Source organism: Passer montanus, unplaced genomic scaffold, assembly GCF_014805655.1.
Source record: "Passer montanus isolate IOZ18808 unplaced genomic scaffold, ASM1480565v1 scaffold15, whole genome shotgun sequence".
Taxonomy (NCBI): domain Eukaryota; kingdom Metazoa; phylum Chordata; class Aves; order Passeriformes; family Passeridae; genus Passer; species Passer montanus.
This window is the reverse complement of record NW_024362051.1, coordinates 12,222,033-12,246,581: the sequence shown is the minus strand read 5'-3', so window position 1 is coordinate 12,246,581 and position 24,549 is coordinate 12,222,033. Positions and strand designations below refer to the sequence as shown.

General features: G+C 49.3%; 1 protein-coding gene across 1 annotated transcript; it reads left to right on the top strand.

The window, feature by feature from the left end:
* The first annotated feature begins 18,495 nt into the window (after window positions 1-18,495).
* MSX2 (msh homeobox 2) lies at window positions 18,496-24,300 on the top strand. Its single transcript, XM_039701720.1, has 2 exons — window positions 18,496-18,937; window positions 22,331-24,300. The coding sequence occupies exons 1-2, from the start codon at window positions 18,583-18,585 to the stop codon at window positions 22,912-22,914; spliced, it is 939 nt and encodes a 312-aa protein (XP_039557654.1). The 5' UTR covers window positions 18,496-18,582; the 3' UTR covers window positions 22,915-24,300.
* Window positions 24,301-24,549: the final 249 nt, after the last annotated feature.

Genomic DNA, 24,549 nt, shown 5'->3' with positions numbered 1-24,549 from the left:
GGGCAACAATTCAAACTGAAAATCTACTGTGAATTATCACCAGACTCAACACATGGGAGCACAGGGTGCAAACATCAGCCCTCAGGGACTTGTGCCCACGTGGCAGGAAATAAAAAGAAGGAAAAGAAGACAAAGGGAGAAAAGAACAAAAAAAGAAGGAAAACAAAAGAAGGGGAAAATCAAATAATTAATCGGTAAGAATTACAGCAGCATCCTGGTTTCACACTCAGTTTATCCATCTGATGCTTTGCTTGATGTTTTGCAGCCGTTCTCTCCTAAAACAGCTACAGAAAAATCAAAAATAAAAATATCTGGCCAAAATCTCTTTGCTCTTACTCGAATGTCAAGGTAGTAGTAAGGTAGTAGTAATATTGTACAAACTCTGAGGTCGGAGGGGGAAGAGCTCAGTGCAGAGGCAGCAGAGCTGGTGGTTGCACCCCACAACGTTGGACACGTTCATATAAAAACAACCATGGGGGTGTTTTCATGCCACATGTGTTTGCATAAATATCTGCCTGTATTTATAACCCACCTCTCCCAAAGACACAAAGCTATCTCTGCTGATTTATGCCGTGGATCTGGAATCTCTGCAAGGTCAAAGCAACGGAGCTGAGGTCTGTGGAGCTGCTCCAGATTTACGTGAGTCTAATAAAGATCAAAATCTGGCCCTGGGTATTACCCTTCCTATTCACCAGAGTATTTTTATGTTTCTGTTATCTCCTGCCTTCCTACATTCCTGAAGAGTTTTCCTCCTAACATACTTGGACTACAAGATTTGCTCTAATCACCTAATCTTGGCCCTTTTTTAAGAGGAGGGAGAGCTGATAGCTGGGTTCCATTACAAAAATGACAGCGTTTTATGACTGCTGCTATCTAAAAACCCCAATCTCATTCTCAGCCACTGCTGAGCATCTCATTATATTCGTGAAATCCTGCAGAAGTTCCACTTCACTCAAATATTTCACTGAGAAACTAAAAAGGTAAATTATTCAGAGTTAGGGAGGAAACCAGTTCTGTCTGGAACTGCACTTCCAGCAGCAACATCCTTCTCTTCTCTGTGTGTGAGAGATGAACTTGGCTTTATCCTTCAAACCATGAATAAAACCCAAAAATCCTAATGGTCGGTTCTTAATGCATTAAAAAACACATCATACTGGGGGTTTTGGTTTGGTTTGGTTTTTTGGGCTTTGGGGTGTTTTATCTTTGTTTTCATTGCAGGTGATGCAGGGATCAGCTTGTTGATTCTCCAAGTCCCTGTTAACAAACATGATTTGGGAGCTTTCTGCAATAATTTTTCCACAAAATCTGAAAGATATCAAGCAAAACTCATGGTCCCTAAAGGAGAATAGGAACCAAAATCAAGATTTTAGACATTCCTGTTGGAAAATAGAATTCTCTTGATATCCAAGCCATAGATGGGACATCCCCAAGGGCCTCAGGGGACTGGTTCCAGGGACAAGTTGAGATTCCAAGGGTTCCCAGAGCCTGGGCACTCATCCACTCACTCACCCATTGCACCACTTCATTCCATCTGCAGAAACACTTATTCAGGATCTAAATGTTACTGGAAGCCTTTAACACACCTGATTTTTATAGTTCTTGGAAAGGCTTTAGAGGAAAAGAAAAAGACAAATTAGCTTCCATCCCTTGTTTAAGAATATTCTGTTCTGCCTCAGCACGGGATGATTTTTTTTTTAATTCCACTTTTGCATTCTGCCAATCTGTCCATATCTAAGTTAAATAATTGTGAAAAAGCTCGTTCCACACATAGCCCCTTTTCAGCACCAATTTTAAGCCACAGTTTAACCTGAGATATTTTCTGCAGTGAGAGTGTTTATGCTTCCAGACTGTGAGTGCCAGCTGGCTCTAGGTAGAAAAACTACCCAAGAAGAAGGAACATAAAAGTTGCAAAATCGTTTTTGAAGCGTCTTCCCCCCACCTGAATCCTGATGAAAGATGTTTTGTGAGTACTGAATGAGCTTTTCAAACACCTGACCTCAGAGATTCGGCACAAATAAAGGAGGGGAAGGGGGAGCAGATTGATTTGGGTTGAGGCACGGCCAAAGGGGAACAAAGCTCCTTCCAGGCTGATGTTCCCAGAGACACAATGGAATAAACATGTTATCTCCCTTTTAGCTGTAATCTCTGATTAGAACGTTTAATCAATTAGCATTGCTGTTGTCAAAACTTGCTCCCGACAAAGGATGAGAAAAGCTGCCCGGGGGGATCCCGATCCCAAAACTCGCAGGAGGTGGGAGACTCGTCCCTGCAAGAAACCTCCTGTTCTACCCGGGTGCTGTGTCGTGAGCTGAGAACACTGATCCTGCCTTTTCCAGCCCAGGAGCACCAGAGAAAGTCAAATAACCCTGAGAAGAAGAAAAGCTGAAAGCCAAGAATTACGAGTGTCAGATTTCACTTAAAAAGTGTCTTTTTCTTCCTCCCACCTCAAAAAGCAAAGCACTTGTGATCTTTGGAGAGGGGGCTGCTGCTGTTTAAAAATAAAACCCAAAACACAACGTGTTTGGAGGCCTGCTGTGAAAAAGTTGCTGTGTGTTTTCCTTGCTCCATGAGTCACCTGGGGTTTAGTTGCTCCGAGCTGGTCATTATTGGAATTCCAACAAAAATGACAAGAATTCTTTTCCTTTTTTCTCCCTGGTGAGGTTTATTATCTCTCTCATTAGCACAACCTTTGTGTTATGGAGTTCTCCGAGGTCTTGGACAAGAACAGGATCTCATTGTGCTAAGTACTGTACAAACATATAATGGCTAAAATAAACAGGCAGGAGAGCAGAGACAAAGAGGAGAAGGAAGAAAATAAAATTGCTCCCATTTCATACAGCAACCCCAGCCCCAGAGAGGTCACAGAACTTTCTTACAGCAAAGGACAATGTCCAGGGCTTAAAAATTCACCCATATTTCCTGTGGGAGAGTTCAGAGCATTAGCCACAAAAAGGAAATTTCCTTCCCACCTTCCTATGTGCTTGAGAGCACCCAGTGCTGAAATCCCTGATGGTTTCCTCAAAGGCCAGCAGGGTTTGTCCTTGTCCCTGTCCCTCCAAACCCCTCCTCAGCGGCTTCTCCTTGCAGTGCAGAGCCCTGTGCAGAGCTCACCCATCCTCTGCCAGTGCAGGAAATGCCCCAGCAGAGAGATCTGTGCATTGATTTCTCTGTGCCACGGGCAGAACTTGGCTGTGGGGTGATCTTGGGACCAGGCCGGATGGGTGCATTAACTGTGGCTATTTCTTCACAAAATCCAATGTAGGTCATGGTAAACAAATGTATTTGGATGGGGATTATTCCTTTGGGGGCAGAGAGGCTTTTAGTGGGATTTTTTTCACATGATTTTATATGAGGCCGCTCCACAGAAAACAAATCACCAATTTGGGATGAGGAGAAAGTATCTTCTTGCCTTAAAGCTGCCAAGGAGCAGGCGGAACCCTGCAGCCCCCAGAGGGAAGGAAAGACAAACCCGGGGATTGTTCTCATGTCAGAGCTGCAGAGCAGCAAGATTTAATGTGTTGGGGTTTTTAATGAGTTGCAGAAAGAAGTGGACAGTGAGGTGATGAAATTTCCTGAAGTGCTGACAGCCCAAGACGTTCTGACTTAGTTATGGGAAATGCTGGAATATGCATGTTAATTGGGATGACTGTTTGGGGCTGGATTCAAGCGTGCAGCGTTCTTGGAAAGAGCTGTATTGGTTTCATGTGCACCTTTTTGATGTGGTGTTCATTCCTGAGCCACGACTCCGGCTCCCCAACACTGCAAAAGACAAACAGCCACGGGGAGTGTGGCAAGAGCAAAGCTGGAGAGGCCCAGGCTGGATTAGGAGGGGTCTGAAGGGATCCCTGACACTTGGAGGAGATCTTAGGAAAAAACAGGGGGAAGAAGGAGCAGCCAGGAGCTGGGGCAATGAGCTCTGAATCCCTCAGCAGAAGGAGCTGACAGCTGTCCTGTTCTTTGCATAAAGCACCCAAATTTCACACTCAAAATCAGAGCTAAAAGCTCTGGACAGAGCCCCACGTTATTTCCTACCATCACATCACTCAGCTCAGTGACTCTTACGTACCAAAAAGAAAAATTAATTAAAACTGGCCGTATATCTGTCAGTAGGATGGGATGAAATAATGACAAAACCCTCTCAGCAACTGCAGAGCCATGGCAGGAGTGGGACAGCCAGAGCTGCAGCCTGGACAGGAGCAGCAGGGCCAGCCTGGGATGGTCTGAAATGAAAGATCAGCTGCACAGTAGCACTCCCCAGACAGCCTGGAAAAGTGACAGCCACGCAAAATTAAGCAGAACATGATGGATTCATGCAGGCTGGGGAGTACACTGGAGTCATTCAGCTGCTCAGAGCTCGCCACAACAACAGTTTGGGAAATGGCTGGCTGGCTTCTGGGGTAAGGAATTGAAAAGGCTAAAACCAGAACCAAAAGGCTGTGAAAAATGGTGGAATTCACACTGGGAATGCAGACTAGGAAAATATTTGGTGTGGTTAGTGTTTATTTACTGTTTTGTTTGTCAGAGGGTTTTATTCATTCACAGTCCTCTGATTCCAGCTTGTAAAGATCCAAATAGGCAAGGCAGCTCCCTGAATTGAAGATGGTTTACCATTTCCAAATCAAATACTAAGATCTCTCAGAATAAGCTGATTGTACCAGAGAAAATTTTGTCAGAATTAGGAACCCAGAGCAGTTTTCTGAACTGAATCGTACCCCAATTTTTGCAGATTTCTGAGAGGCAGCAATCTTCTCCTGAAAATCCATTTAATATGTATAAATCCGAATTTACTGCCATGCAGTAAGTTTGAAGGACCAAGAAATAAACTGAATTGGAGCATTTGTGCTGTCAGAACTGAAAATGGATTATTAAAAGAGCCATTTTCAAACCCCAGTGCCATGTGTTACTCATTCCTCTAATAGTGCACAGACTGTTGTGTTAGAAAAGGGTGTAATAAGGACACGTCGTCCTAGACATTGTGTTTCCTAACATTTTGTTAACTGGACACATTTTTGTGGGTTAATAATCTCGCTTGTTTTCTGATGCTTACACTCAATTGCAAAAGCAGCTGAGAGGAAAAAAAAAACTGCAAAGAAAGACTGGAGGAAAAGCCAAGAAACCCTTCTGTGGAAGTGTAGGTGTTTGGACATGAGAGCCTTTTGGCAGCTTCAGATGTTGGGTTTTTGTTTTTCTAGGTGTTTAAAGAAAAGCAATTACCTCTGTGATGACACTTAATATGCCAAGATTCAGCCTTGAGCAATTTTTTATGGCTGTGTTCTGAACTGCAGAAAGTAAGAGCACACTGGATCCACTGAAAGATGTTTCAGTGCAGCCGTTCTGACAGGAAAACTGTGGTTATGCTGGCATCTGAAAATTCCTGAAAAAAGACAAATAAGAGAGAAAAAAGCAGTGGTTTCAGGGGGTGGAAATGCTGCATCACTGGCTGCAGAGGGATAATAAATGGGCTGAGATTCTTGGCCTGTTTGAAGCTTATCTTTGAATTTTGAGGCAGATTTTCCCCCCTTTGTGTTTGTTTCTTTGAACAGGAATGAGGGGATGGAAGGAGTGAGAGCAGGACATGTGAGAGAGGCAGAAAGTTTGAGGTTTGGGGGTTTTTGCAGACTCTGGGTAGCAGCTCTGAATAAGGCAGGGGTTTATTCCTGCTCCTGTGCTGGGGTTGGGATCCACACCCCACTCCCACAGCTGCAGTAAGAGGGCAGGACCCCAAATCCATCCAGGGAAAATAAGGGGCTTGTGCTTCCTTGATTCCAGGGGGCTCTGGGATGGGTTTCCTTACCCAGCAGCAGCTGGGACAGGACTTTTGGCAAAGCAGGAATGACCCAGCCACAAATGCCAGGTCTCAGGGATGTTTTGAGCAGGGAGTTTGTGTGGCTGTCAAATTTACCCTGGTGTAAATCAGGCGAAACCCAGCATTAAACAGAAAACCATCTAGAACTGTTTGCTTTAGAACATACATATGACATCAGGAGGGTTTTTTTTAAATTGATGAATTAATTAACAGAAATAAAACTTCAAGATCATCTAGGAAAAAAAGCAAATAAATCCTCGAAACATGGGAGATATCAGGGAATTTTCCTGACATTTACCCCTTTCTTTGCAAACCACAGAAGGGGAATCACTGTGCAAAATCAGGGTTGGAATGAAAATTCCCCCTCCATCTAGCCTGAATCCCCTTGTGTGCTCCCTGCACATCTTGATCAATATTTCCCTGCTGTTCCAGTAACTGTGAACTGTCATTCCCTGAGCCCACAAGTTACAACATCCAATCATGTTTTCAGATATCCTTCTGTTGTTTATTTTAAGGCTATGCCTAAATGTAGCCTTCTAATTGCTTCATGGAAAAACAAGTTTACTTTATGGTTTGAGGGTGTAAGGCTGGGGATCGTATTACTCTGTATTTGTCTTACAGTGACTATTTAAATGGTTGTGATAAGCTACCAAACCTGCAGAGCTGCAATTAAGATGTTTCCAGAAGTTGTGCCCTGTCAGTCAGCACAAGGTGCAACAGATTTTTGTGAAAACGCTGTGCTGAGATATTGGGAAGTTTCCAAAAAATGAAATATTTGTTTTAAAAAATCCCTTTTTTATTTTCTTTTTTTTTCCCAGCATCAAAATATCAGGGGTTGGGTTTGGTTTTTCATGGGTATTTTCAAATTTTTTCTTTTTTAATATATTTTTCTTCTTTTAATTTTTTTCCTTTTTTTAATATATTTTAGTCTCAGTTTTGAATAAAAATATGTTTGGAAATGTGATTGAAAGTCTGACGTTTTAAAAATAAAAAGTTTTAAAGAAGTTCAGTGCTTGTTGAACTGTGCGTTTGAATCCATGTCTATGACTATAATAAATAGAAATAGAAAGTGAGAAAAATAAATATAACATTATAAAAATAAATATAAAATAAAAAATAAATATGAAATGATGAAAAATCCTAACTTTTAAGCAAAACAGAGTCAGTAAAGTGAACGGATGTAGGGGTACTGATTGATTCTTTTTAAACAAAATGCAAAATCCAAAAAGAAGATTTGTTTGCAGCTTTTGCAGAATGGAAAGGAGCAGCTCTCGCTCGCTGCCAGCCTGCTCCGCTGGGCTCTCGCAGCGCTGCAGATGAAGATGTTTATTCCAGCTCGCCAGGAAGATCCTCTTGGCGTTGCCTCCAAAGCCATTAGGCAGGTGATTAACCCATTTATTTTCAAATGCGTGCCTTGTCAAACGCGGCAGAACAAACGCGAGGGGATGAAAGCGGAGTTCCCGATTGCTGCATTTCGGGGCCGGCCCTTTCTCTCCCCTTTGGGGGAATTTTGCTGCAATTGCAGCGAGGAATTTGCCACATCTGCCGCAGCTGCTGCGAGCCCCGCGGAGCATCCTGCAGGCTCCGAGCGCTGGATGAACCCAGCTCCAGCTGAAATGGAGATTCGGCTGGATATTGCATTTCCTCGGACTTAAAATGCAAATTGCAGGCGGCTTGGGCAGACCCAGCTTTGGATGTGCGATTCCAAAGTCATTCCATCAAAAGGGAGTCAGGGATCCGCAGCTCAGTTTCTGTTTCAGCCGCTGGTTGTGGCGCTAAGGGGAGAAAATAATCTTTTCATTCTCTTGTCATTGTGTTAAGCAGCTTTTAATTTAAGGCTGTGTCATGTCAGGAGTGATTGGAGCTGCTGTAAATACCTGAGCACGGAGAGATGTACACACACTCTTGAAAATGTGCCTGGAATCAGATCTCAGGGCTTCCTCTGCTGCTGTTTGATGAAGATTTAATTGGGAGAATATAAAGAGAGATTGTTTGGAGGTAACCAAAGAAACCCTGGCATTACCCGTCTTTTAAATCATCAGCTACCTTGAACATGGGCAATAAAACACATTGTAACACATATTTTCAGAGTGCAGCAAATTGTTTTGAAGACATCGCTCCCAACAAACAAAACTCTGGATACCCAGAGTGAATTCTAGGGCTGAAAAAGTTGTTATCAGCTTCCAGTGTTCCTCTTTAAACGCAGGTATGTTTTTCCCATTTAATAGCAGGTTGGATTGTTTTCAGATCTCAGTTTTAACAGTCCAGAAACTTCAGTGGAAAACAACAACCTAAAAACTAAAAACATTTTCTCTTGCACCATTATGAACACCTGCACTCAATAAAACAGAATTTCAATCATCACTCTTTTTTTTTCTTTTTCTATATTTTTTTTTCCTTGTACCAAGACATTCATTTGACTTGAACTGTGGAAGTGAAAAACTCACTGTCGCTTGCATCTATACTTTTTTCATTCCTGGCACCACAAAATCTGGGAGGTGGTGGTTGGGATTTTAATTATATCATTCTTTTAATTGGAAAACTTAATATCCCTCTGTTTATAGTTTTGTTCATTTTGACTTTTTTTTTAAGTGCTGTTTGTTTGTTTTATAAAATTTGGCCTGAACAAGCCCCTAGAAGAGACAGTTAATAAAATTACTCAGTATTTATGCTTCTCCCTAAAGTCTGCACAGAGCAGACAGGAGAATACACAGGTAAAGGAGTGTCTGACTCTCTCAAATCCAGCACTGGATGATCCCATGTTCTCCCATTGGAAAGCTTTGCCTAAAAAATCATAACTAAATAAAAGAGGAGACGAGAATTGATTTGCCTTTCTGACAGGGACACATTGGAAAATGCTGCTGTTCCCTCACATCTGTGGGGTCTGTGCCAGTGCCACCCCTCTGCCCCAGAGAGGACATCCTGCACCGCTCACAGAGCCAGGGAAAGGATGAAGGGAAACTTTTGCAGGGGGAAGAGGTGGATTGGCTCTTGGAAAGAACTTTTTGCTCCCCATGCTCAGACTATTCCTTGAGTGAAGGTCGCAGCTCAGCCCGAGCTCCAGACGCAGCACGGAGCACACAGGCAGGAGCTGCTTCCCCGGGAGCGGGCACTGGGGTGGGCTGGAAGCTGCCAACCTCTCCCCCCTCACCTGGGCACGGCTCCAGCGTCTGCTGAGCCCAGCCCAGGGCTGCAGGCTGGGTTTAAAGCCGCTGTGGGGGCACCGGAGGTGAGTGGGGAGCCGGCCTGGCCCTGGGTGCTGGGGGGGCTTCAGGAGCTGCTCCTCACCCCGTGCCACCCCCCTGCTGCCATGGGGTGCTGGGGGAGCTGGAGGAGCTTCTCCTGGCCCTGTGCCACCCTTCTGCTCCCAGGGAGTGCTGGAGGAGCTGGAGGAGCTGCTCCTCTCCCTGTGCCACCCCTCTGCTGCCATGGGGTGCTGGACGAGCTGCTCCTGGCCCTGTGCCACCCCTCTGCTGTCCTGGGGTGCTGGAGGAGCTGCTCCTCACCCCCTGCCACCCCTCTACTGCCCTGGTTGTGAGTACTGGGGGTGCTAAAGGAGCTGCTCCTGGCCCTGTGCCACCCCTCCGCTGCCATGGGATGCTGGGGGAGATGAAGGAGCAGCTCCTGGCCCCATGGCACCCCTCTGCTGCCCTGGGGTGCTGGAGGAGCTGCTCTTCACCCCGTGCCCACCCCTCTGCTGCCCTGGGGTGCTGGAGGAGCTGCTCCTGGCCCTGTGCCACCCCTCTGCTGCCCAGCCCGGCTTTGGGGCAGGTGCCAGGCTGCGGGAGCAGCTCTGCCCCAGGACCAGGCTGTGCGACAGCCCCGGAGCGTCCCAGCGCCTCCAGCACGGAGCGAAGGGCAGCAGAGGATGCTTGAGACAATCATCACCCACGAGGGCGCCCGGAGCTCACCCCGAACTGCTTTTCCCCCCAGATGCAAAGCTGAGAAGGAGCCCGACAGCCCCGGAGCGTCCCAGCGCCTCCAGCACGGAGCGAAGGGCAGCGGAGGATGCTTGAGACAATCACCACCCACGAGGGCGCCCAGAGCTCACCCCGAACTGCTTTTCCCCCCCAAATGCAAAGCTGAGAAGGAGCCTTTGGCTCCCTCGGGACCCTGCGGCCCCAGCTGCACCTGCAGGGATGTCCTGCGCTGGATCCGAGCCCGGCGGGGTGCGGAGGTGACTCGAGGACAGCGATGCCCCGTGATTTGCTCGCTGCTGTTTGCATTCTGCTGCTTTCCTTGGCATTCATCGGCTTGAAACACAGAACACTTTGCATTTCGCTGCGAAGCGAGCTGCAGAACGCAAATACACACGCGGAGAAATGGGATTTTGCGTGCCGGCTTTTCTGCCAGGAAAGAAAAGTAAATGGATAATCACTAACAATAATGTTGCACTTGCAAGAAACAGTTGCTAGGGAGAAAAGCTGCTTGTGTTTCCCAGAAGGCTTCGGCAACTTTCATATTTATTGAGTATAATCTGCCTTTTGCATGATCCTCTTTGCATTCTACCACACCAATAACTCCTCTAATCGTGCCATTAGGAACTCCTGCCAAGGGCTCCTGCCACTTTCTCCTTTATTATTAACAGGTTCATGGCAAAGAATTTTCCCTCTTTTCCCATAATCATAGATATACTTAATTTTACCTATTTGAAACATTACCCAAAAAAAAAATAAAAATCAAAATCTGGCTGAATAAACTAAGAATTTCTACTTGTGAATTACGGATTAACACATAGGGAAAAAAGTGAATTATTTAAAGCCCAAATGGAAGTGCAGAAGAAACAAAGGGTGCTTTATCTCTCTGCCGCTGTCTGCACTGTGTTTGTGGGTTCAGGTGACACTGGTCGTGCTGCAGTGGGTCTGGTGGGAATTTTGGATCGTGCAAAGCCTTTGTTACCATATTAGAGCTTGGGCTGATTAGGCCGGGTGTAATTGGAGTTAGGTCAGTGCGAGGTTGGCCCTGCCCCAGCAGGGATGGAGCAGCAGAGCCGGTGTTGGCACTGCAGACCGGGGCTGACCCAACTTCCCTGATTGCTCCAGCTGCAGATTTATCCCTCCACAGAAAACTGTTAACGTAATTTTAAGATGATTTTCTTGGCTCTCGTTGCGCTCTAAGGAGCAGCAGCCGCCTCCCGAGCCCTCTCCTGCTCCCCCTGAGCAGAGCGGGGCTCTGGAATCCAAAGTGCTGCAGATCCAAGCCTTGCCCGGGCTCTTATCTGCTGTGGGCCAAATGAAAATTCATTGCTCGGAGCCTCCTGCAAGCCGGAGCTCTGGTTGCTGTCTCAGCCCCTGTGTTGTGGCTGAGAACCATCTGGAGTAAATCAAATGAAATAAAACCTCTATTAACTGAACCTTAAATATCCCGAGCTCGCCATTATCACGGCCAAACACCCTGACATTGCAAAAACCTCTTTGCTGGGTACAAATCTCTGTGTCCCGCTTTTCCTCAGCGTTGTCACTGCCCTCGGGAAGGGACACCGAGCTGATTCCATCCTGAAATATTCCGCAGCACGTTTTGATGCAGCACAACCGGGGAAGTTGACCAAAGCTCAGACACATTGGCAGGATCAGGGTCTGGCTGCAAAGAAAACCCTTAAATCCCAAAAGCATCACTGAGCATCGTGGTCTTGGTAGCAGCACTTTCAAAAAAAAAACCGAAAGCAATCAGTGAAAAAACCAATTTGATTTGTCTATACAGTAACCGAGATTTTTGCAGATGAGGAGCAGTGGGGAGCTACTGTCCCAGGAGCGTTTTAGTGGAATTAATTCGGGTTGTGCAGTCAGAGGAAAATGCGGATTTTTAATAAAAGTCAATCTTTTACGTGGCACAAAAATCCATTATAACAGACAACAGAAAAAACTTCCCTGAAGTGGTTCTTCCCCAAAAATCTCTGCAAGCAGCCACCTCAGAGTTGCAGACTTTTAAAATTTTTTGTATCTTAGAGAGTACAAATGAAGTAGCTTGAAATGTATTTTGTAAGTGCGCAGACAAAGATAATTCTTATATTAGAATGAGGGTTATTATCCAGGGGAAATTAAGGAAACAAGGCAGTGTTGGATATTTCTAACGACCTTATATGTGCAGAAAGATGGAAAGTTATATTAACAGGGACAGAGGAGTTGGAGATTCTTCTCCTCTCTGATTTCTGAGAGTCTGTGCTAAATAAATCTGTAAAAGAAGCCACATGGATTTAATTTCATCATTTTCTAAACGAGCATCTTTCCACCATCTGTTACGTTCTAAAGTAAGATTTATTCTTCTTGTTTCAGCTCTCCGTGCAAATACATTCATACACACAAATAAAAATTGTTGCCCTGCTTAAAACGACTTGGAGCCCTCTGACACAATCGACAGAGGAATTAGGAGCATCCAAATAAATTCCCCACCCCTGCGGACCGTGCCGGGGACGCCGATGGCATTCACTCCTGGGCTAACATCAGCTCCAAATGCAATCAGAGGAATTGCGAACGCCCTGAAAGAACCCTGAATGTAATTAAATAAAAGGGGGGGGAATCCCTGTAACCTTGGAGGGCTGGCTGGAATCCGGGGTGGAATGTGCTTCCCACTCACGCTCCACGCCGTGGGTGAGAGCGCGGGGATGGATGGAGGGATGGAAAAATCACGTTTGGGCTGAGGATTGTTTCGCTCTCTCCAGATTCCTGCGGGGATCCCCGCGGCTTTGGCAGCAGGCAGCGCTGAGCTCACGGCCAGCACGGCCGGCCAGGGATGCGGGAGGCAGCGCGGGGTGTCCCTGCCCGGAGCTCCGAGCCCCGCATCCCGGCCGGAGCATCTCCCAGCGGGCAGAGCCCAGCCGAGCCCCAAACGGCCGCACAGTCTCTCCCCGTATTCGTTCCACCGCCTAAAAATAATAAAAGTCCTCAATCTCACTTCAACAAAATTTTTTTTCGGGGAAACAATTAGAAAAATTCAATTTTCTTTGAAGAAATTGGGTTTGAGAAGTAAAGAAATCAGCCGGCTGATCTCATGGAGTCTGGCACCCTCACAATCAATTTGTACCAAGTCTGTGGCTGTAACTCAAAAGCTGTTTATTGATCGGTTTATTACAGCGCCCGGGATAATAAAAAAGAGATGGGAAATTACGGGAGACAAACGGCAGTCGCGGTCATTCGGGGACTCGGGATAGATTTGGAAAATAACAAGTTGAATATGAAAAAATAACTGACAGAAGAGAATTGTAATTGTGGAGTTGCATCCAGCGTTGGACACCTTATATCTCCACACCCCGAATGTGCTGCATAAATAACAGGATTCTTATAGGAGCTGCCTTTGGGCACGGGAGAATTCCGTGTTTCGTGTCTCCCTCATTCCCTCCGCATTTCCAAGACCGATGGAAGGCAGCGAGCGAAACACCGAAAACGAATATATCTGAAAATGGATAAATAAAAATAAAACGCGCCCGTGAAAACAAATATCTCCACATGTTTGTGCGGGAAGGTGGGGACACTGGGAATAATCGGGTGCTCCAATCTAAGCCAAAGCAGGAGCTTTGAGTCTCTCACTCTGCACATATCATTTTCCTGGCCGAGGTGAATCACGTCGGTTTACTCATCGCCCAGACAGGCAGGGAGGTGTGGGTGATTATTGGGAATCCCTGCAACAAGTTCGATGGAAACTGTTTGCAGACAGAAAGAGAGACGGGGGAGAGGAGGGGAAAAAAAAAAAAAGTTTTAAGGAGATGGATCTTACTTTTCCCCTTTCTCTGTCTCGTAAAAATAAATAAATAAATAAATAAATAAATAAATAAATAAATAAATTTAATCCTTGACGTTCTCCCTCTCTGGGGAGTCTCGGCGGTTCGTCCCTCTGCCCTCGGGGTGTGGGGGACGGGGCGGGACGGTGGCACCGAGGCCAAACCCTAAAGTGTTTTGCCCACATCTTTTCCACTGGTGGATTTTGGGGGTCCTGCGGCGGCTCCAGCAGGTGCCTGGGGGTTCTCTCGGCTGGGCCCCATCCTGCGCTTTGGGGGGAGCAGGGTCCGGCCCTGGTCTCCAGGACACAGCGGGACCCTCCGGGGTCCGGGCTCTCAGGACAGCCCCAAAATCTCGCACTTCTTATCAGCCGGGGGCCGTGCATCACCTCCGAAATCCCCGTCTCCAAGGGTCCTCTCGATCGAGAGTTCTCTGCGTGTCAATTTAACCTCTCTACCAGCGCTTTCCTCCCTCGAACCTTCCCCTCGTGTTTATTTAAAAAGTCATTACCTTGAGGGGAAAAAACAAAAAATTGTTTTCAATCCTTAAGGGCAAAACTGTTAATTGCTTTGAGCAGGAAGACATCTGATCTCTCCCAGCTATCCCCTGCCTCTTGCCAAGCAGAACAAATATCTGCTGCTAAATCAAATACCTGCGCAGAGAGAGGGAGAGCGCAACCCTGGGCGGGTGCGACGGGAGACGCCGGCGTTGTGCAACCAGCTCGGCTCTCGCTGTCCCAACGAGCGGATGGCACCGGGGACCCTTGTCGGGTGACACAGGGGACAATTACAACGCGTGGTTGCACTCGGTGCAGCTCGGCTCCATCAGGAGCCCCCGGGCGCGTCCCCCGGAGGATGCTCGGGGCAGGATCCCCTCGCACAGCCGAGAGCTGCCGGCCAAAACGGCTGCGGGAGTCAGAGGTGGATCGAGATCGAGGCGTCGCTAACCAGCCCTGATCCCTCGGAAGCTCTGATGTTCAGCTCGCTTTAATTCCTTGCTAGCGTCTGGAGATAAACGCGTATTACTGTTAATGCAACGCCTTGCTCTTGGCTCCGGGTCTCATCTGGGGCAAGGCGATGAAACCATAATCTCCCAGCCTCTGACACATCAAACATTCCCTCGGTGTACACCTCGTTTCGGGGAAAAACCTACACTTGTTGCACACTCTGATTTCATTTTCCTGCCTTTATTTTTCCGGTCAAATCGGGAGACTTATCTTCCTTCTGTGAAGGATGTTCACACTCCAGCCTCCCGGCCGGTCGTTAAAAAAAACCCTCCTTCCTGTCTCTAGAAAACGGATTATTAACCAAATCGATCATAAAAAGAGGGGAAATGCTCGTGAGGTTTTCCCTCCCGGAGAATAAACTCTCTCCCCACTGCCCACGGGCGTTTTGTCCTCCCGAGGTGTCTGTGAGGGACAGGGACCGGTGCTTTGCGGGACTGGGGACAGGGGACATGGTTGGTGTAATGGTCCCAGTGAATTCCCTCCTGATTTACACCGCTCAGGGCAGGCAGGGGGTGTCGGACAGCCCCGTGCCCCAAATCCAGCATCCCCGGCTGCCCCAGCCCAGCGATGCTGCGGAATTCGGGGATGCCGCTCCCGGCTCGATGGATGCAGGAGCGAGGATGCTGCGGCAGGATGCCCGCCCGGCACCTCCCTCCACCTCCAGGCTGGGAAAAGCGAGGCGGGGGTGGGCTCAGGGGCAGCCTGGAGCCCGGGGGAGGCAGAGGGGGAGGCGGAGGGGGAGGCGGAGCTGGCCGGGACGGGCCGTCGCTGCCGCTGCTGCTGCTGTTGCTGCTTCTGCTGCTGGAGCCGGTCAAACTGCACAGCCACTTCCCCCAGGAGCTTCCCTTTCATCTCCCCGCTCCTGGCGCCTGTAAAACAGCCTCAGTTTGTCTGCAGCGTCTCTCTTCCCCCTGCGCTCCCTCCCTCCCCGCCCCGCTCCAGCTGAGAGCCCCAGGACCGGCCCCGGCTCACGGGGCTGATGCTGCGGGAGGGCGGGGGAGAAGCACAGGGCCACGGGGGGCTGGGGGCTTTCTGGGCATCCCTGGGACACGGCCAGCCCCAGAACTGGCCCGGTTCCGCCGAGCCCAGCCGGCCAAGCCCCGGGCCTGGGGTCCCACGGGGACACAAAGGGGAGCCCATGGCGGAGGAAAGCCCCCGGACTCCCCGGGCTGGGAGAATTCCCTGCTAGTCTGAGGCTGGCGCTCTGGGATCCTGGGTAGGGGGCAAAGCTTTAATTCCTTGAAATTTCTCTCTCCGAACCCCGTCTCGGCGAGGTTTCCGTGCGGACCTTTGGTACCGCGTGGGGCTTCAGCCTCTGATGCTCGACTGACAGCAGGAGGATGAAGGAAGGGAGGGATGAGAGGGAAGAGAAATCTCTAAATTCAGCCTTTAGACAGAAAATGCTCCAATTTCGCCATGGACTGAGGCTGAAGAGGGAAAACACCACGAGCAAACCCTGCCATGCTTTGCTATCCCAGGCGCCTCTGTGGCACCCAAAATTCATCCAGACCCGGCTGGATGAGCCAGCCTGTGCTCACAGCACCGACAGCAGCTCGTCCTTTGGTCCCTTTTCCCCTCCGGCCTCCCAGGGGATGGCAGCGTGCAGGAGCCTCTCCAAGCCCTCTCTGGCACACCCGTGCCACCAGCGGGCACCTGGGCAGAGAACCAGCACGCAAGGGACGTGCTCGGTGTCACCCCGACCCCGAGCTGCGGCTCCCCAGGCGCCCTTCCAGCGGGCATTGCCCGTGGGGGCGCGGTGCAATTATCGGCGGCATTTTCAGCAGCCCCACAATGGCTTTCCACGGGCTCTGCATTGTCCCCGGCACACCGGCATTGTTCCTGCGTGTCCATCAATTCTCATTTACTTGTCACGGTGCAGGAAGCATGGAGAAGGGAAAGGAAGGGAAAGAAGGGGGGAGAAGAGGGACAAACCCAACGCCACTGCAGCAGCTGAGCTTTGCAAGGCCGGGGCTGCCGGGCTGCTGCCTCTGTGAGTGTTTCCTAGCAGAGATGGCTTTTGTGGGGACGGAGAAGTGACAAACTGGGGTAGCAAGAGCAGCTGGAGAGGCATCAGCTTGTGGCATTGTTTTCATCCTCGGAGAAAAGCCCTGATCGGGGCTCTGCCGGCTGAAATGCTGCAGCCAGGCCGGCTGGACCGAGGCAGAGGAAAGCATCTCTCTCTTGGCAGATCTTTAATCCTTAACCCATCGAGGTGTGCAGTAACACCGCCAGCGATCGGCAGTGAGCGTGCAAACCCTGCTATTAGTGCCGCCGATGAGTGGGGTTTTGTAACAGGGCTTCTCGCACAGGTCCTCCCACGCTGCTGCCCACGCCGCAATCCCGTGCCCCGCTCCCAATTTGCTCTCCCCGGCACCGGGCGCGATCTTATCAGGGCTGGGGCCGCTCGGTGTTCGGTGCTGTGCAGTGGGGAGGGATGAGCAGGGCCGTAAAGGGGTCGGGAGCATGCTGGGTTCTGAAAAAGAGAGGTTTGTCTAATTTGTACAGAAAATAATGGGGATAAGTCATTTTGCATCCTTGGAATCCTCTTGGCTTTGGGACAGAGCAGTGTCCCCAGCACAGAGCGCTCCCTACACCTCATCCCTGAGCTGGAAATTCGCAATTTGCAGGGCTGGGGACTTCCAAGACTGTTCCATGAGCTGGCAGGGAAATCAGGAGTTCGAATCGAGCAAAGATGAGCTGGTTAAACCCTCCGTGTGTTATGGAAGGGAAATATCCGAACGCTCGTGGTCAGAGCCCGGCAGGACCGAGCAGCTTCGAGCTGCCCCTGAATTCGGGGCTTGGGGAGAGGAGCTGTGCCTGTCGTCTTCTCAGTGGTTTTTAGTGGCTCTAAAAATGGCCCTCACTCGTAAATTGTAACACCAAAACAGCTCCCAAGCCCTGCGCACCCTGGACGTTAAAAACAAAAGAAAACAAAACCAACAAAACCAAACAAACTAAGCACCTGAGAAAGTTGCGGGCACAGCATGAAATAACGCCCGGCGCAATATTAAAATAATTATGAAAAGAACAATATGTATTCGCTTTTATCCGCGCTGTAATTATAAAAGCTTTTTAAAGGACACTCTTTATTCATACCACTGGTAGGAAGTCAAAAAGTGAGAGAATCGCTTTCATACTACTGGTTTGATATGACTTTTAATTAAGGGCTGCGTGCCCCTAATTTATTAAAGCTCATCTTTTCATCACGTGTATAATTGACGCTGGAAAAAAAAAATAATTACAGATCTAACCTCTGCAGAGTGATTTTGCCCGACTTGGATCCTGCTGCCGTGGAAACGCAAACAAGAAAAAAAAAAAATTGGATTAAAAAAAACAGCGGCCGCGTTTCTCCGGGGGTCTGCATCCCGTCTCCTTCATCCCGAATGGCGAATCCCACATCCCGAATGCCACATACTGAATCCCACATTCCGAATCCCGAATCCCAAATCCTGGCTGGCGAATCCCGAATCCCGAATCCCGCATCCCGCATCCCAGACCCCGCTCCTTCGGGAAAGGGACGCGGTTTTTGGGGAGATGGAAGGAAAAGAGGACAGACCCCGCTCCGGGAGGGTCGGGGGACGGCGATGAGCCGGGATGAGCCCGGGGGTGCCGGGATGAGCTCGGGGTGCCCCGGGAGGAGCGGAGCCGGAGGGGCGGGGGGGGACAGAGCCGCGTTCCTCTGAAGCTCCCTCTTCGCCTCATCATCATCAGCCTTAATTACCGCGGCGGGTTTTTTATTTTTTGCTGTGATTACAGCCTTGCGCGGCTCCTCGTGTCATTAACCCCGTGTCATTAATTGCCACCGGGACGGGGGGGGGGGCGGCCGGGGGAACTCCCCGCGAGCGGCGCCGGCCGGGCCCGCCCCCTCCCCGCGCGCTCAGCCAATGGCAGGCGTTCTCTGGCGACGTCACGCGGCACGGCGGGCGCTGATTGGGCGGCGGGGCGGCTCCCCCGCTCGGCCAGGGAGGACAGCGGCGGCGAGGCGCAGAGGGGGAAAAGGGGGGCGGCCGGGCCCGCTCGCCGCACTCGCCGGGCAGCGCCAGCTCCGCCGCACCGCCATGGCTTCCCCTCACAAGGCCAAGGACGCCTTCTCCTCCGACGAGGAGGGCGCGGCGGCCGAGGAGCACCGCAAAGTGAAGGTGTCCAGCCTGCCGTTCAGCGTGGAAGCGCTCATGTCCGACAAGAAGCCGCCCCCCAAGGAGCCGCCGCTGCCCGCGGCCGGCGGCAGCGCGGACGGGGCGGCCGCGGGCACCTCCAGGAACCTGCTGCTGGCGGGCCACGGCTCCCGCGAGGCGCACAGCCCGCCCGGGCCGCTTACAAAAACCTTCGACACCGCCTCGGTCAAGTCGGAGAACTCGGAGGACGGCTCGTCCTGGATCCCGGCGGAGGCCGGCAGATATTCCCCGCCGCCAAGTGAGTGCGCCGGGGGCGGGCGGGATGCGCTCCGCGCCGAGATACGAGCACGTACATCCTATGTTTTACAGCCCGTGTGCCCGTCCCAGGGCCCGGTTGGATGGGGCCCTGAGCTGGTCTAGGGGAAGGTGTCGCTGCCGATGGAAGGAGATGATTTTGAGGTCCTTTCCAACCTAAAATATCCCGCTGTACTTTTATAGGCGTTCATATGTGTGATATATTCCCATATGTTACCTATATGTTATAAAATTATTATAATGCATTGATATTATGTATGTATAGAGTTAAATGTTCCTATACATGACTACACGCATGTATATGAATACAAACCGCTTTCAAAGCCTTGGAAAGATCAGAAATCACCAGGGACCAGCTCCTGGCCCGACTCGAGGCCCCCTGGCAGCCACTTGGTCCATTTATGTTATCCCCTTGCGACAACAACTGCAGTTTCTCCCCGTGCCTTTCTCCCGTCCGCGGTGCGCTGCAATCTCTTTCACTCGGGAATTCTCCTTTCTAGCCCTGAGCTGGCTCCGGCGCGGGGTCTGTCCCTCCATCCCCGGCTCCGGAGCCCGGCAGAGTTCCCCGAGCTGCTCCTGACCCCTTTGTCCCCTCCCCGCTGTCCCTCGGTGCGGAGGTGACAGATCACCTCTGAAACCCCCCCGGCAGCCCGAGCCGCCTTTCGCCTTCGGGGCCATCCCTTGTAAAATAAACGGAGGAAAAAATTGTTTTTTAGGAATTTAAAGCCCCCAAAGATCGTTCAGAGAAGGGGAAGGAGCATCCCTGCCCCGCGGTGGCCGCACACCTGTGCCAGGGTTTGTCCGCGCATCCCAAACTTCCCTGGTGGAAATTAAATACTCTGCTTTATTAAAGTTAGAGACTTAACAGGCGTGAGCTGCCTCACGGAATTTACTCCTCAGTCTAATACTGCGAGAGGAAAGTTTAGTGTTGTTACAGCTTTCCTTATTCTTTTTTTTTTTTTAACAATAATTTCGATTTGGCTTTCATCCACTTCCTTTGTTTTATGATAACCCCGAATTAATTCGATTTCTATCGTGCTGGGAGAGGGCAGGAGGAAGGCAGTCCCTGTGAAGCTACAGTTTTTAATTTTCATGTGCCTTCAAATGTGCTGGAAAAAACTTGGAAAAAAGTGTGTGCCCCTACTTGGACCCCTTCTCTAAATCTGCCCAAACCCCCAGACTTAGACACGGCCTAATCATCTCCTTCTATATTTTTTCCCCTTCGAAATTCCTCCTCTTTCTCTTTGAAAATTGTTTCTTCTCGGGATCGGCAAAAGAGTTTTGTGTAGGATTTCGGTAGCTGGGAGTTCCCGTGGCTCCAGAGGGATTTGGGGAGAAAACTGAGGATCAGGGAGGGGAAAGTCCTTCGGCCTCGACCCTTTTCCTCATTTCCCACCTCGGCAGGAGGCAATGAGCGATTTTCCCACAGGAAAACCGTCTGTCCGTGGAGAGTTTTGACATTAAAAACAACCCCTCGATTTATTATTATCAATATTAATATTACGGGTAGGATGAGCTGGGGGAAAAGCTGGAAAAGTTCGAATTTTGAGGAACACGGAGAGGGAACCCTCTCCAAATTATGGGGGTTTTTTTGTCCGATATTGGGCAGGAAAAGGAGGATAAAGAGAGAAAAAACAACAATGAAACAAATCAGTGAGGGGAAACAAATCAGTTTGGGGACTGGCACGGGATAAACGCAATTCCGGGTCCCTGCTGTTCCCCGGAGCCTGGCAGTCTCTGGGGAGCAGCCTGGGAACGCCGGGCTGTCTCCTGGAGGGAATATTTCCCGGGAATTCGTGGAATATTTCCCGGGAATTCGTGGAATATTTCCCGGGAATTCATGGAATATTTCCCGGGAATTCATGGAATATTTCCCTGGAATTCATGGAATATTTCCCGGGAGAAGCGCGGTTCTGTTTCTGCTCCTGCGCGGCCGGAGCCGGGCTCACCCCAGAGCCGCTGGGACAGGGAGCCACGGGCACCCCAAACCCTGTCCCAGTGCTGGGAGGGCTCCGCTGTGGGAAGGGAAAGGAGCTGGGTTTAAAACCAGCGTGGAACAACGCGGGGAGCGGCAGAGTCAGGGTCGGTTTGCTGTAGTTTGAATTTAGTGCAGGTTGAGAAGTGAATCAGCTGTCACGGTGAGCACCTGAATTATTAAAATGCCCTGGTGGGGTCACAGGCCAGTACTGGAAAAGTTGTTTCCTAGAAGGGCTTTATTTTTTTTGGTTTTGTTTTCAGTATTTCAGTGTTTTGTATTCTAGAGGAAGAGCAATAAGACAAGTTTAACTTTTTCTGCTGTGTTTTCTCCCTCTCCTTTCTGAACTTTAGAACAAATTCCCTTTAATTTTTTTAATTACATGATACACGCTTAAACAGCTTCTTAGTCTGGCTTATTTGAAAAAAATAAAAGAGAAAAGTGAAACGAGTGCAGAAAACCCAAAGTGCAAATACTGACAAGAGCTTGAAGCAGACACCACCACAATGTGAACCAAGTTCAGCAGCCTGGGTGACACTGCTGTGTCCAGCCAGGGTGACTTGTCCTGTGCCCCGGAGTGAGCAAATCACAGCCAAATTACCGAGCTTTTGAAGCCGGCCGCCTGCTTTTTAGTTATTCTTTAGATTGCAAAATTATTAGTGAAGTGCTAAATTCATCTAAAGGCAAGTCAGCTCTCTGCCATGCCGGGAATATTGCCTAACCTGGCTGGGGTTTAAGGCAGGCACAAAAGGTGGTGGATTTTCTGGCTTTTATTGGCTACAAAATGCTGAAGGTTTGTCTGGGTTTTGATTAATTTTTTTAATTGGCAAATGTTATAAAAGCTGAATGTTGAATTAAAAGGGTGCTGCTTTCCTTTTTGAGCTTGTTGAGTTTTTATACTGGTTCATAATCAGAAAATGCCCACTGAAAATCAAAATTAATAATCAGAGGAAAAAACTTGATTTGGAAGGAAAAAAATAGCAAGAAAAAATGTCCAGTGAGTGAAACCACAAAAACTGTCAGACCTTCTTCAGCTGTCACTTGTTGTGCTTAGTGGGGGAATCCTGGAGCAGGGCTGGGCTCTCCTCTTGCCCCTGTCATTTTGGGAATCTCCTGTTTTTGTGGCGTTTGTGCTTTCCTGGCGCTGTGCAGCAGCCCAGGCAGGTTTGTGTGCTCTAGACCCCTGTGAAGTGACTCCCAAAGCGACCTGTGAATTTCTCCCTTTGAAACTGCAAAATTTCCCTTCCATCCGCTGAAGTGCTGCGAATTTAAGTTTGGGCAGGAAAAGATTTCCAGAGCCCCTTGGCAAAGGATGCCGCGTTTGGAGGGGGACCCTTGGGACACCCAGCAGAGCTCCGGGGTGTCCCTGCTGCTGTGCTAACCCCTCTCCCTTCCTTGCAGGACACCTGAGCCCCACCGCCTGCACCCTGAGGAAGCACAAGACGAACAGGAAGCCCCGGACGCCGTTCACCACCTCGCAGCTGCTGGCTCTGGAGCGCAAGTTCCGCCAGAAGCAGTACCTGTCCATTGCCGAGAGGGCCGAGTTCTCCAGCTCCCTCAACCTCACAGAGACCCAGGTCAAAATCTGGTTCCAGAATCGGAGGGCCAAGGCCAAGAGACTGCAGGAGGCCGAGCTGGAGAAGCTCAAAATGGCAGCCAAGCCCATGTTGCCGTCGGGGTTCAGCCTCCCCTTCCCCATCAACTCCCCCATCCAGGCTGCCTCCCTGTACGGCACATCCTACCCTTTTCACAGACCTGTGCTCCCCATCCCGCCCGTCGGACTCTACGCCACTCCCGTTGGATACAGCATGTACCACTTATCCTATCATCCGACAGACAGACAGACAGACAGACAGACTTCCTGGTGGATCCTGTCCAGCCCTGAGAAGGCAGAACCCCCAACCAGTGCTGGCCATTCTTTCTGCACGCTTCTATCTGGCATCCTGAGTTGGCTGGGAGTTTGCTACGGGTTGGGCGTCTCCTGAGGGTGCTCTGAGCACTCAGAGTCTGCTCCTCTGAGCACAAAAAAAAAAAAAAAAGGCATAAAAACCAACAAAAAAATTATTTGTGAGTAAACGTAGGGGTTTTATCCAGTGCAAGTAAAACTAGGTTTAAAAAGAGTGGGTGAAAAAGCAAATTTATCATACGGAGGCAGAAATTCCCTGACACCTTCCTGGAGGGGCCCAACACGGGTTTAGAATGAGAGGGGTGAGTGCCCTGGAGCCACGCTCCAAGTTACCATCACTTCACCTGGGGGCAGGGGGGAGGGAAATAAAAAGGTCTAATGGAAGTTTTGTTGTTTGGTTGTTTTTTTTGAAGACAGCAGAGCCCGTAGCTAGAGACGTGTAAATAGAAACTAGAGCCGGTAGAGTCTCAGTGAAGTTCAGAGCCAGCAAATTCCTGCATTTCTCGGGGGAGGGCAAAGTTTTGCATCCCGAACCTCGGCGAGATGAGCAGCAGGGCCCCTAAATGCAGAGCCCAGCTTTCCCCAGCGTGGCTCCTGTAATGCCTTTCTGTGTATAAATAGCTTCAGCCTTTGTAAAGCACTGGCAGGGGAGGTGAAGAGCAAGGGAGGGTTCTTAGCAGGCTGGTTTTTATCTCTTCCTATTGGCATGCTTAGAAATTTTTGGCTGCAGCCAGGTGATCTTGGCTCTGCAGTGCTCTTGGAAAAGCAGGAGAGAGGGGAGAAAGACGTGGGTTGTTCCCATAAAGGATTGTTCCCTTCTAGGGGATGTTGTGGGGTTTTTATTATTTGTATTTGCCACAGCCTGTGTTAAAGAGAAGAACCCCCTGAGTTTTCCTCCATTCTGAGGATGCCAATAGAAGTGACTCGTGCTTTAAGCCCTTCTAAAGAGAGATCCGGGTGTCACAATCAGCCCCACGAGCAGGACAGTGAGGTGATAGAGACTGTGTGACCTGCCTGTCCCCGTGGGAGCTCTGGCAGCAGCTTCCCCAGGCTTCTCCTTGTAACTCTTGTATTATTTGTATTACTCTTGCTAAACTTTATGAGGAAGTTACTCCCAAGGCTGTGGAGCACTGAAGTCAGAGCTTCTCCTGGATTTATTTTCTTAGCATGCTGTTGTGGAGGAAAGAAATGAAACAAAAAAAAAAAAATCAGAAAAAAAAAATGGAAAGAAAAAGAAAAAAAAAAGCCACGAGGTTTTGCTGGTTTTGGTTTGTTTTGATCCAGGCATTGATGCTGCCTGGGACCCACTATAGATGAACTTCCTCTCTCCCTTCCCCTCACCCCCGATCTCCCATTATAGGAGAATCCCTTTGAAAGGGATGCCTTGTACAATTTTATATATTTTATTGAAGATTTATTATTTCTTATCTCTTATTTCGAATTAAATTAAAAAAGAAAAAACATGTTTAATCGCGTGTGGGTCTGTTAGTGTTTGGAGTCCTTTGAAAGGTGCCTTCTCTCCGTGTGTGTTTTGCACCGCTGGGTCAAGTTCAAAGGAATGTTTGGGTTGCCTTTATGATTATTTCCCCTTTCTCAATCTGATTTAAAGCCAAATTTGCAGCGCATGAAGGTGAATTGCAAGTCAACATTTCGGAGTCAAAAGCCAAGGCTTTTATGAGGTTTCCTTGTTTTTAACAACCTCTTTTAGGCGCCT

Excerpts from the sequence above, each read along its gene's own strand:
- MSX2 (XM_039701720.1), top strand. The coding sequence starts at position 18,583 with ATGGCTTCCCCTCACAAGGCCAAGGACGCCTTCTCCTCCGACGAGGAG. Across the intron at positions 18,938-22,330 it reads CAGATATTCCCCGCCGCCAA|GACACCTGAGCCCCACCGCC; the intron begins GTGAGTGCGCCG and ends CCTTCCTTGCAG.